Source organism: Sinocyclocheilus grahami, unplaced genomic scaffold, assembly GCF_001515645.1.
Source record: "Sinocyclocheilus grahami isolate Dianchi unplaced genomic scaffold, SAMN03320097.WGS_v1.1 scaffold1.1, whole genome shotgun sequence".
Lineage (NCBI taxonomy): Eukaryota > Metazoa > Chordata > Actinopteri > Cypriniformes > Cyprinidae > Sinocyclocheilus > Sinocyclocheilus grahami.
Window position 1 is genome coordinate 3687292 of NW_015505180.1, and position 13393 is coordinate 3700684.

At 35.4% G+C, this 13393-nt stretch overlaps 1 protein-coding gene across 1 annotated transcript in view; it reads right to left on the reverse strand.

The window, feature by feature from the left end:
* Positions 1 to 898: 898 nt before the first annotated feature.
* Positions 899 to 13393, reverse strand: part of dennd5b (DENN/MADD domain containing 5B) — a 51256-nt gene continuing 38761 nt past the window's right edge. The window contains exons 8-22 of the mRNA XM_016282485.1: positions 11755 to 11905; positions 11405 to 11495; positions 9188 to 9352; positions 9018 to 9096; positions 8312 to 8393; positions 7963 to 8091; positions 7634 to 7755; positions 7133 to 7278; positions 6148 to 6189; positions 5331 to 5449; positions 5064 to 5251; positions 4581 to 4663; positions 4368 to 4494; positions 3006 to 3180; positions 899 to 2905 (exon numbers count right to left, since the gene is read on the reverse strand). Coding sequence (XP_016137971.1) covers positions 2722 to 2905; positions 3006 to 3180; positions 4368 to 4494; positions 4581 to 4663; positions 5064 to 5251; positions 5331 to 5449; positions 6148 to 6189; positions 7133 to 7278; positions 7634 to 7755; positions 7963 to 8091; positions 8312 to 8393; positions 9018 to 9096; positions 9188 to 9352; positions 11405 to 11495; positions 11755 to 11905 — 1883 coding nt within the window. The 3' untranslated portion in view covers positions 899 to 2721. The remainder of the gene's footprint in view (positions 2906 to 3005; positions 3181 to 4367; positions 4495 to 4580; positions 4664 to 5063; positions 5252 to 5330; positions 5450 to 6147; positions 6190 to 7132; positions 7279 to 7633; positions 7756 to 7962; positions 8092 to 8311; positions 8394 to 9017; positions 9097 to 9187; positions 9353 to 11404; positions 11496 to 11754; positions 11906 to 13393) is intronic.

Sequence of the window (13393 nt, forward strand, 5' to 3'; positions counted from 1 at the left end):
TTGCCCTGTAAATGCTTTATATTATTTACAGCTTCTACCTGGAGCTTCTTTCAGGAGTTTGGTGCTTATACTTTCTCAGGGGAAAAAAAGGTACAAAATCGGTCACTGGGGTAGTACATTTTTAAAAAGATACTAATACCATACTAATAAGTAGACTGTAGGTAATATGTCATTTTAAGGTAGGCCTACTAAAATGCACTCTTTATGGGTAAATAAGGTACAAAAGTGTAGGCTACTTCAAATCAAATTAGAATACAGACATGTACTTTTACTTTCTTAATTTTTTGCCCTGTAAATGCTTTATATTATTTACAGCTTCTACCTGAAGCTTCTTTCAGGAGTTTGGTGCTTATACTTTCTCAGGGGAAAAAAAGGTACAAAATCGGTCACTGGGGTAGTAGGCCTACATTTTTAAAAAGATACTAATACCATACTAATAAGTAGACTGTAGGTAATATGTCATTTTAAGGTAGGCCTACTAAAATGCACTCTTTATGGGTAAATAAGGTACAAAAGTGTAGGCTACTTAAAAAAAAAAAAGGTACTGCCCCAGTGGCTTTTGTACCTTTTTTTATGAATGAACAAGCTCATTTGTAACTGGTTAAAACGGTCATGTTGCAACACTCCCATTTCTGAGAAATCTCAGGTTTCTACTATAAAAACACATAATTGATGCTGATGCCTATGAGACAGTGCAGAACATTTGTTTCACAGATGCCATCAGCACATCCCTAAACTAAAAATAATGTTCCGTGAAGAATGACTCTTCATAGAGGAATGTTCTCTAGGACCTAAGCGCTGTCCTGGAATACAATTCATGCCTACCGCATCTTAAAATAATGTCCCATCTGCGCACACCGTTCACAAGATGACAAAAAATTCAGAGAGGACACAAATATGGATGAAGGGAGTAATTTTAATATGTTGCTTTACAAATATAAACATGGAGGATTCAACTCATTTTAGACAAGGAGCTTTTTATAACACAATGTTTGGAAGCTTTCATTACAGGAAAAAAAACAGATGGAATGAGGCAAGATCTAGAAGAGGAACAAATTCATTTACAGCAACAGTACTTCTCCCAGATCTAAGACATGTTGCATGCATCAGCACCGCAAGCAAAGGGACAGTTCCTGTGGGTTCCTCATCCCTCCAGTGAGAGGATTCTCTGGGATTTCAGCAACTTTTGGGGTCTAAAACAATGTCGACTTTTACACAAGACGGACATTCCAATATACAAAGCTTGAAAGCAGATTTACTAAAATAAATAAATGATCCAGTGTCAGCTTACTGCATAAGTCCCCCCAAGATAGCATCAATACAAAATCAACCAGTCACAAAAGCATCATCCTAAAATAAATACATACAAATGATCGTAGTCGTCATAAAAAAGAAAAATAAAATACACAGGTTGACGAGCTACCATACACAACTCTTAGATTAAATGCTGAGAGTCTTAAAAACCAAAACTTAAGTAGCATTAAGTGATTCAAAGCTGTTATTCATCCTGTAACAACGGTTTATCTGTAAATTCTACTTTTCTCTCAGCAGGGTTTCCGTATTAAAACTGATGCATAAAAGAACAAACATCAAGGGTGATTTAAGGACAATAATTCTTAATTTCTAAGCAACGTGCAAGTACTGCAGTAATCAAACATGGATTTACAAAGTAATTGCAGCATTTCGACCTTCAATTAGTGGTAAATACTAGGGTTTAAACTTTATATTTAAAGCACCCCCACAAGTAACTGTAAGAATTAAGATTAGAGAGATTTTAACTGTGACTAAGTTTCATGGCTAAAAACAACGTGAAAGAAGCTTGTTATTGCTTTACGCTGATTTCCAGTGTTTCTTTCTTAAAAGTAAAAAAACAAAAAAAAATCAAACATGATACTGAAGTATCTAAGAATGAAGTTAATACTCATTGGCAAAATAAACACATCTTCCCAAATGTTAATCTGATAAACAAGCCACACACACGCACATTACTATCACACATAAACACATCTTGTAACATACAACGATTCACATGTTGGAATGTCCTATTTCTCTGAAAATTCATTTGACAGGCTTTTAATCAGGAGAATGTTTCAAATTGACACCCTCAAGTTAGGACTATTCAAAATCAAGAATCTTTCTTTCAAACTGACAGCCAATCAGAACACTGATAGCATTGGTTTAAACACCCAGACATTGATTTGCAGATAAAATTCAAGTCATTAGAAACACTTGATGTCTGAATTCCTCAAGTATAATCATTTTGCCTGTCAAATGATGGTTATTGAATGTGTTGGACATATAATCTTGTCAGTACTAAGGCTCCTCTGTATCTTAACATACTTTTGCAAAAAACAGTGCTTTCTAAAGACGACACATGATCTGAAGCAGAAATGCTAGCGGATTTGACTCGCAGACAGATGTGTACGAAAATGACCACAGGTTTGAAAGCAAAAAAATGTACGTCTTCTCAACAAAGCCGTCAACGCCTTCTGTTAGAAAGACCACAACTCCAAATACTGCTACAAAACACACTTCTGAGTTCATTTGCGAGGAGGTGCAGGAGTCAGTCATGTTGAGAGATGCTTTGATAAGTCCTCAGTCATTCCCTGGTCAGCGAACACACAAGACAGTGTCACTCAAGGCAGAGTCACTCGTAGAGCCGCTTTGGCCCTGAGGGTGGCAGCATGGGGAGCAGTCTCAATTTGACCTCAGCATGTGGAGTTACAGCTCAACGCTTTTCGTTAGAGAGCTCTCCAGTGTGATGGGGAAGTCATGCAGCGTTTCCAGAACTGCGATGAGAGAGCTGACGGTGAGATTGTCTCGCAGTAACGCATTCTCCTCATACATGCGTGTGATGACGGGGCATTCGACCAATAGAGGAAGCCACTGCGGCAATAATCGGTCTCTGTGAGAGTGGGATACACGTGCAGACAACTCTTGAGTACATTTTGTTATTAAAAAACAAAATTAGTTTGCTTTTAAGAAGCATGTGTGTGTGTCCTCACCTCGCCCCGAGGCAAACTAGCAGCTGGAACTTGCCATCCTTGCCAATGTTGCGTGGCATATTGTTAATGGCGTTGACGTATCGACAGAAAGATTCACAATTCAGGCCTAGAGGCTCTCGTGTTTCTTGCAGGTCTCCAATCTGATCTGCATTCTCCACAAATGCTACTGCTTTCTCTGTACAACACACCGATGTTATAAACTTATGTTTTAAGTAGGGCTGTGCACAAAAATCAAATGCGATTTTCATGCGCATCTCGTCAGTAAAGGCGCTTCTGGTGATTAGTAGTAAATCTCCAGCACATGCGTTCAGATGGAGCGGCATTTACTACACAGAGTCGTAGTTCACTCACAAGCTACACAAAATCGGCAATGAATCGCCTGCGATTTTGAACGCGATTTCGTGTAGCTTGTCAGTGAACTACGGCCCTGTGTAGTAAATGCCGCTACTGACGAGATACGCATGAAAATCACATTCGATTTTTTTGCACAGCCCTAGTTTTAAGCAACATATTTTATATATTTTAAGCAGCATAACAATGATAATAACAATAATTGTTTTGTATCACATACTAAATGTTTAATTGTCATTTTGAAGTACTGTTGGAGGACATAAGTGTAAATTAATTATTATAAATAGTTTACTTCAAATTTCTAAATATTTTATTCACAAAAGTCTTTAATGAGCCCTATATAATGAGGCTTTAAATGAGAAATTATACATTAAACATGATTAAACAGTTATTTAAGCCCCTGCGATATATAAATATATATAAATATAAACTGATAAAAAGTGATAGTAAAGACTTGTATTGTGAGGAAAGATTTCTATGCTGCTCTTTTAAATTTTTTACTCATCAAAGAATCCTAAGAAATATATATCACAGGTTCCAAAAAAATATTAAGCAGCACAACTGTTTCCAACATTGATGATAAATCAGCATATTAGAATGGTTTCTGAAAGATCATGCGACACTGAAGACTGGAGTAATGATGCTGAAAATTCTGCTTTGCATCACAGGAACAAATTATATATTTAAAGTATATTAAAATAGAAAACTGTTATTTTAAATTGCAATAATATTTCACAATATTGCAGTTTTTTTCTGTATTTTTGATCAAATGCAACCTTGATGAGCACAAGAAACGGATTTTAAAAGACATAAATCTTACTGATCCCAAAGTTTCGAATGGCAGTGTGTGTGTGTGTGTGTATATATATATATATATATATATATACAGTATATAATATAAATATATATAATTTAAGCTCTATACGTATATTAATATATATAAATAAACTAAATCTATATGAGTTTTTCTCTTTTAATCTAACAGGGAAACATTTAATAAGCTAAGCTTACCATACAAATCCCACACAAAGACATTTTTCTGGAAGATTCGAGCTGAGCGGAATCCATGATGGAAGAACTGCTCCAGTGCCCAAACAAGACCACCTTCTCCACACAGCAGGACCGTAAGACTGCCCCTCTGAAAGCACAGACAAACCCTTAGATTAAAAAAAGGTTACAAGGATAACAAAAAGTGACAATATTCATAAGTGGGCATTGTCATACCTCTTTTTCTGGTTTGTGGAAATGCTTTATAATATTGTTAACTGCTTCACCGATGGATTCCTGTATCTGTACGGTTGTTGGTTCTGAAGAGAGAAGGATTGCATTTATTAAAAAGATTTAACACCTAAACAAATTAATGTTACTTAAAATTAATTATCATTATAAAAATAGCTTAGAATTCACATTAGATGAAGATGATCATATCCAGCAGCCCAATAAAAGGAGAGGGTCCCTTCATGGAGGTGACTATTTTGAGATCACATTACTAATATAACCCACATTATCAGACACATTTGTTAAACAAAAATAACTTAACTGCTCCTGAATACCAATAGAGCATTTCTACAATGTGACTGATAACTAAAAACAACGACATTTGTGCAATGCCACATTCTAACCACTAGGTGTCACTATAAGTCCAAGATGACCGCCAGCACAACAAATCAAATTACTGAGCACCTTTGAAATTTAAGCTAAACTTACTGTTTCCACGTCCAGTAAGTGATGTGATGCTGATTCGTCGAATCTGGGAAGGTGATCGCTGAAGGGGCGGAGTCTTAGAACCTCGGCCTCCGTCGTCATTACTGCACGGAACTACAAACTCACCTATCAGAACTCGCTCAAGACTGCCATCATCCACACCCTTACCCAGCCACCTGCCACACGGGAACCTGGAAAGGACAACGAGTAAATAACAAGAAAACCATATAAGGAACCAGATGAACGGCAAGAGAATAAAGTAGGCTGTACTTGTATGTGTGGCCGGTGATCTCATTGCGGACCATGACACAATCCACCAGCCACTTGGCAAGCAAGCCAGAATTATCATGACCCAGCTGCACTGTTGTCAACTTCCCGAGGTTCTGACACTGTAAGACACACATACAGAACAGATAAAGGCAACGATGTCAGAGGCATTAAGAGGCTGTCTGAAAATAACTGAACAACACGTGTGAGGGTGTGAGCAGCGGAAGGACAACAAGATAGTAAAAGTGTACATAGTAAACCCACGGCTCTAAAAACATCCCAGAATTTAAGTGTACAAATAGGGTCCAAAATTAACACCCTATAAGCTCCAAATACTAGCTAATGACCTGAGCCACCAAAAATGTATGTATGTATATATATATATATATATATATATATATATAAAAAGTGTTACGTTTAATTTAGCAATATAATTTTGTTCAGTATATATGTATGTATATATGCACACTGTATATGGATTTTATTTTCTTAGTTTTGTGTCTTGGAAAAAATATTAGATAATTTTGGATCCTATATACAATACATAATAATAACGGTTACTTTTACTACATATGTTAATTTTTATGTTATTTTTAGATTTTCATGTTAATCTAGATGTTTTTTTCCTCAAATATATGTTTGTCCAATTGTAAATGGGTGTTGTACAAAATGTGGGATGCAAAAAAAAAAAAAATTTAAAGCTAACCCAGGAACCCAAAGGAGAAAAAGAGGAGATCTCTCTAAGTACAGAAGTAGAAAAATGGAGCGATGGATGAATGGGGAGAGAAAGAGGTATACAATGGAGGAATGTGCACCTAACCTTGAAAGTGATGGAGATGTGCGTGTGAGGCCTAAAGGCAGACTGCGAGAGGACACAGAATGAGTTAGAACATGATGGGTGATTGACAGCAAGAAAAATGGCAGTGATTGGTTTTATGAGGAGGGATGTAAGAATAATATCTCCTTTCTCAAAGTTATAGATTCATGGAAGTGCATAAATAAAGAGGCTTTGATCACTAATGCATGAATCACCATTTCAGTTTGAAAAAAAAAGAAGAAATAATCTGGACAACAAGAGAATAATTTCAGTAGTGAGAGAATGCAAAATATTTTGAAAGACTACAGCAAAGAAAATTTCACAACAGTTGTTGTGTGAATCTAATTTTTTCCCACTCCAAAATTTTTTTTTATATTTTTCTTAAAGAAAATTTGCATTTTATGACGATTTAGATATTCCGTAAAAATATATGTAATTTAACCATTTTAATAATAATATTATGTAATAAAATATGTAGAGATTATATTTATATTCCTCAATTATTATTATCTTACAGCAAAATGTAAATAAAAATGGTTTAAATGGTCAACAATTTATACTTTACAGTAGTATTTGTTGTACTGCCTTTAATTTGTCCTTTTTAAATTTGCATTGCCAAATGAAATAAAAGTCACAGTATTACAGTACATCGTATTTATTCCATTAAGCACAATATGTTTGGATGAATTATGGTAATGAGAAAAAATGCTTAAAATATTACTATAAAATATAATGTGAAATGTGACATTGTTATCTTGAGATTTATATATTTTTTCCTTAGATATTTCGTTCAGCTATATTTCTGTCATTTCCATAAATAGTTTAGATCTAACAGATGTTCGAAAGACCTGCAAGCACACTCAATTCTGCAGATGGCAGGATGGATGATTTTTCAGTCCCACAGGAAAACAAACTGTGCCACACTCAAAATAAACTGCTGTATCAGTTTCAGAGCAGAACAGCTGGAGCGTGAAGTCATGGCACTCACGTCAAACGTCATTTCCAGAACGTTCTTCGTGATCTGCAGGATGCCAGAGTCGCCCAGCTCGCCGGACACACACAGCCAAGGGTTGGACGTCGTCATTGCGTTACTAAGCTTCTTGATGGGAATGATAACGGCCCTGTATGGAATCACTTAGGGGGGAAAAAACATAAATTAGGCTGTAACTAAACAGCATTATACAAAAAGACAGAAAAATGAATTTATGTTATGCATCATCCTTGTTGTGCAGCATAAATCTGAATTTTTCATGCCTTGGTCAATCAATCAATCTGTCCCACAGCATCAAATCAATATCAAGTACTGGATATGCAATGAGATGCTGTTCCCTGCTGTTTTGTATGAGCGTTTGCATCCCATATGTAACCAGATATTTAAGATTTGAGGGAACAAATGTAAAACTTTAACCCACATCAACTGACTATGTAGATACAGTCCCGATTTACATATCTGTACATCTGTGTGTGTCTCTCTTTCTTTGGGACGTACTTATGGTGGTGAAGACGCTGGTAAAGCAGAAGTAGTCCACGGCATTCAGGCTCAGGAGATAAAAGAGAAACTGCTCTTTTTCCTCTTCGCAGCGCAAGAAGGCGTAACGCTTGTACAGCTTCCTGTGGGAACATTGCATACTTAATAACAGGTGCACTTACTTGAAACGGGTCAGCGTGCGTGTGCTTGTTTGCGTCAAATTCTTGTGATGAGCATGTCTTTTGGTGTGTATGTGGGAGTCTGAAATGCCTGCAGGTGTGTGTGTGTGTGTGTGTGTGTGAGAGAGAGTGTAGATGGGAGTAGGGATGTGTGTTATGTATTGTACGTACTTGGTTAAGGCCTGGTTAGACAGCAGCTGTTTGAGATGCTGGGAAAGTAGTTTTTTCTCCAGGGACAGACGGATCCAGGCACGTGCTCGACCCACATCTGTTTTAATCTCTCTCATGTTCTGGATGTGTCTGAGAAGTCGAAAGAGAAAGGATGATGAAGACAGACAGAAAATCAAAAACAATAGTGTAATTCTCTGTATGTGGGTTGAAGAGGCCGCAAGCAACAGAACCTTGTGGGTGTAAATCAATCTCTGTTTTAAAAACATCATCGTCAACTGAATTATTATACAACCAACAAAGTACGCACTACTGTATACAACATTTAACTGTCCTCAGGCAATAAACACACCTCATATCCTGTATGAGTGATACACGTAATGCAGGAAGACCAACACTGGACTCTGGCTTCCGCTTTTCCTGGCCATTAGACACTGCAGAGCGAGAAACAGTTTTAGCACTTAAACAGAGCAGTTTTTTTGCTGTTAGCCTGTTATCATACTTAGCATGTAGAAGTGTTAGGCCTGAAACAGTCTAAACATACTGTACACATGAACACAATCCCTTCTAAATACTCAAGTGCATTTTGAAATCACTATAGCAGTTGTGAACAGGAAAAATTTGCTTAATTCTACGAGAATCACTAAGCAATTTAAAGTTAGCTAAACGCTTCCCCAAAGCAAGGAAAAACTAAAGATTTTGGTCTAAAAAAATGCATGTTTTTTGCGTACAAATATATTTACACGTCAATATGATTCAATAATGCTACATGTTAGCAATACCACTTGCAATCAGTATCAAGCATTCAAAGCATGACAAGTACTACAAAAAAAAAAGTTATCAAATCCTACTTTAATCACTTTACATATGACAAATATATCACAAACAAGGTTCAGTGTTTTAGTTCAGCTAACTGTGCTAGAGGCGCCAAATGACAATTTATGTAAACTAAATGCAGACCTACAGAAACTAACACCCCTGTAAGTCATTCTGTAATTTGCACAGTGACTTGATTAGTCGTTTCGGGTCTTATGAACTGAAGGTTTTTTTTTTTTTACCTGGAGACTCTGACAGCTGTTCGTTTTTCTCTTCTCTCACCTGGTAGTGCAATAAATGAGACCACAGCGCAGACTTTCCCTATGAACCAGGATGACAGCACACAATGATTCCCGGCGTTAGGCTGTATGTGTTATAATGTGAAATGCATTTCCATTTGTTTGTGTCTCACCTGTTTGACCTGTAGACCGTGGCTCCATATTCTCTCCAGCAGGTCACACAGACTGGCTATGAGTGTGTTCTCCTCCAGGCCAGTGATGTTTGCTTCTCCATGGCCCAGTTCAACAGCCTCTCTGCCCATTTTCTCCACCAACATACGCTTGGTCTGAACATCCATTGATTGACATCATTAAAAACTACATTCCAGACATTTCAACACTGACTGGATCTAAAGTTTTTAATGCAGCAGACAAGTGGGTCAGGCTAGTAATTATGCTTGTACTAAGACCCGGGTTCCCACACTTCTTGACCAAAGCATTTATATGACTTTTACATGACCTGTCCAGTGGTTCATGATTACTAGATAAGGATATTAAAATTCATTACAAAGAAATTGCTGGGGCAGATTTCCATTTGTTTCATTCAATTAATAAACACATGCAATTATACTTATCAAATTACAACTGTCTCCAGTGAGACTCTCAGCAGACAGACTGATATTATGACAGTGGCTTGCATTAAATTCTACTCTACAAAGAATAATGCCTAATCAGAGTATTTTTCATGCCTTGGCAAATAACCAATAAATGTCCAATATTATGATTTTATAATGAATGTGTCATTGTTTTTATTTTATTTTGTCATTTAAAATATATACTGTACATATATATATTAATGCTAGTAAATTTAGGCATCACAATATTATAACTTACAGATATTCATTTGAAGATTTGCTAAATATGAAGGATTAGGGCTGTACAATTAATCAAATTTCTAATCACGATTACAGTACGGCATGCAGTTGCATCAAACAATGGTATAAACATCATTCAATATAAATTGTGTTCATAGTAATTAATACTCCCAATTACAATTTCAAGGGAATAATCGACAATTAACGGCCCACACAGCATACAAACACACACAGAAATGATGGAGAAACAATAGAAAAGGAAAGAAAAAAGCAGCATGCACATGAATGTGAGGCAGTCAGACAAGAAAAGGAAAGCGAGAAGACACTTGAAAAAGAAAATGCAAGCTCAAAAGTAAAAGAAAACGGAGACAACTGAAGAAATGAGAACAGGCAGATTCACAAAAAGCCCAAGAGGCCTTTGCATTAAGCATGATTCATCAGGATCCATTTACAAGTCAAATTTCATGTAAATCACTTACAGCACTAAAGGCCATTTATGCGATTCAGACATCAGGAAACTGTAATTTAGGAAGAATTACTGTTCATTATCATATTTGTAAGGGTGCACTGAAAAATGACGTAAAAACGTCATTCTTGTATAAATCATTCTTTTGAGTCAGATCTTGAAAATTAATCAACTGATTTGATTTACAAAACTGGTCTGAATTATTCATTCAGAGATTTGGTTGTAATGGTTCTTGGTTATTTATCAGTAAACTTATACAGTATATGGGTTATTTTAGTTTTGTTATTTATATACCATTATTTTATTTATTAATATTTTGAATTACTTTTCAGTTTTATATTTTTAATTTTCAATTTCAGTTTATGTTTTAGAATTTTTTTTTTTATTTGCTTTGGTCATTGTTATTAATTTATAAAACAAATATTTCAGTTGATCTTTCATTTGTTTTTATTTCAACTTCAGTCATTTTAGTAATTCAACTTAATCAGAAATGTTGCCAACTACATAAAGAATTAATCAGTTTAAGCCTTTTAAAGCTTCATTTTTTCCATCTAATATTTATATTTTATTTTAGCTTTATTTCAATTACTAAAAACATTTTTTTCACAGTTCTAATTTTTTTTTAAATAGATTTTAGTTAAGAATAAAAACATTGAGCCTGTTCCTCAAACAAAAACATCACAAATTACAGCATTTGTTACATTTATGGTATTTTTTGCTCAGTTTTTGAAGCTCTTTTCCCATTTATTATAATTGCATGGAAAAGAGCAACATCATCTTTTGTGTTCCATGGAAGAAAGTAAGTCTTATGGGTTTGAAACAACATGAGGGTGATTAAATGAAACAGAATTATTATTTTTGGATAAACTACCTTTTATTTACTTTGTGATCTGCCAACAATCAGCTTTATCTACCATCTGACAAATAAGGCCCTATGAAAGCACCAGTATAAAAGAGATGGAGTAAGTAAAAACGATGGAAGGAATAATCAAGGGCTGCACACAGAACAAGAAGAGAAGAAAAGAGAATGAAGGAGAGAAGCTGAAGAGGAACAAATGCTGTAGTCTCACCTCTTTGAGGTCATTGTCCAGCACAAGATGGTCATTCTGCTGTCTGTGACGGTCCACTCTGCGCTGAGTCGAGCATGTGCGATTGGACCACCTGATCACAGAGGGTTTCCATTATTAGATCTTCCCACACACTGATACAAGCTTTAAAGAGTTTACTTAAGTGTTTTATTTCTTGTCACAAAGTAAATGAAAATAAATAAATGTTTTATTATTGAATATTGAAGTGCAACTAAAAACTCTTGTCTTTTAAAACGGAGCTTTAAAACTACTACTGACACTGAAGTGTTACATGCCCCACACTGATTGCTCAATCTCTCATAACTGTGTCATGTGCCATAAAGAGGACTCACTTGTTGTTGGTGGGCCCTGAGGCGAGCACATCAGCCTGCAGTTTGGGGAAGAATCCCTGCTGGTATTTTCCTTGGCCAATCTTCATATCCAGCAGGTGAGGATGGATGGCTGTGTGGTCGATCTTTCTCAGCCGCTGCTCTATGGCCTGGGCTGGAAAGGAGAATCACAGCTCGAGTGAGAGGGGTCAGGCACTGTGTCGTGACTGCTCGAGGCTAGACTTCCACAACAGTAAAATAAAAGTAGTTGAAAATAAACTGTAAGGTATGAGCAAATCTGCTCTTAATTAGATGCACTTCGCATGGGTTATTTTAGAATACAATTTTACAATAATGAGCTTCAATCATGAAATCTGAGCAGAGTGACTTGTATTTGAAAATAAAATAAATATTCAAAAATTCCAAATAATAAAAAATAAGATATATAAAAATAGCAATAATAAACCAAGTATAATAAATATTATTATTATTATTATTATAATAAGTACTTTGATATTATTATACTTACATTATAATATAAGCATAATAAACAATAAGTACTATTTTATTAAGAATAAGAAATTATTATTTATTATCTTAGAAACATTGCCAAGTTACGAAACATGATACCTGTTTCTGATGCAGAAAAGCTAGTTCATGCATTCATGACCTTTAGACTGGACTATTGTAATGCACTGCTAGGTGGTTGTCCTGCATCTTCAATAATTGTTATGGTTATTGAATGGTTTTTATAAATTAATATAATAATAATTTTACACTTGAGCTTCAATAATCAAATGAGCAGTGACTTTAAAAAAAATTACCTAAAACAATTAGAATTATAAATAATAAAGCAAGTATAAGTGTTATTGTATACTGCACAGTTTTTATAAATAATAATTTTACACATGAACTTTAAAAACGAACTATGAGCAGGGACTTTAAAAATAACAATAATATAAATAATGTAAATAATATAAAATAATTAATTGTATTACTGTAGAACAATAACTATAATTATTTTATCTTATATTATTAATTAAAAAAAACAATGCTATAACAATAATAATAATATATTATTATTATTATTTATTAGCCTGACAGGAAAAATGAATTGGCTACAGTAGTTGTACAGTGCATTAGAATGAGAAGGCTTCATTGATTCTTTTCCAGAAATTGGAATAAATTCAAACTTTGTTTTCATGCTAACATAGTCATTTACTGCCTAGCATTTTAACTGTGCAACAAATATAACAATCAAATGTTATCACTTCCATAGTGCATCTTGTTTTCAAAAATGTTGGGCAACTCATATAAGGCATCTGTGGGCAGCGTGCCATTTCAGAAGCACATTTTTTAAGCCAGCAGCATCCATCTCTTAACAGTGACCTTCAGTGTGACAAGAGGTTATTGACCTAACAATGGTACTGAGGGCTTAGCGAGCAGACGCACACTCAACAATATTCAGCACACATACACACACAGGCTTCCCAAGATAGCACAATACAGCGCCAGGCACCCTTTTTTTCTTTTCAGCATTTGGCAGCCTTTCAAAAGTGATCCATTCATATGACTCATTTGAGGACACTCTTCAGTTCTTTCATTCTGTGCTCCTCATTTTTCAACCACTTCTGCGGTTTCTCTTTCTCCCCCCCCAAACCCC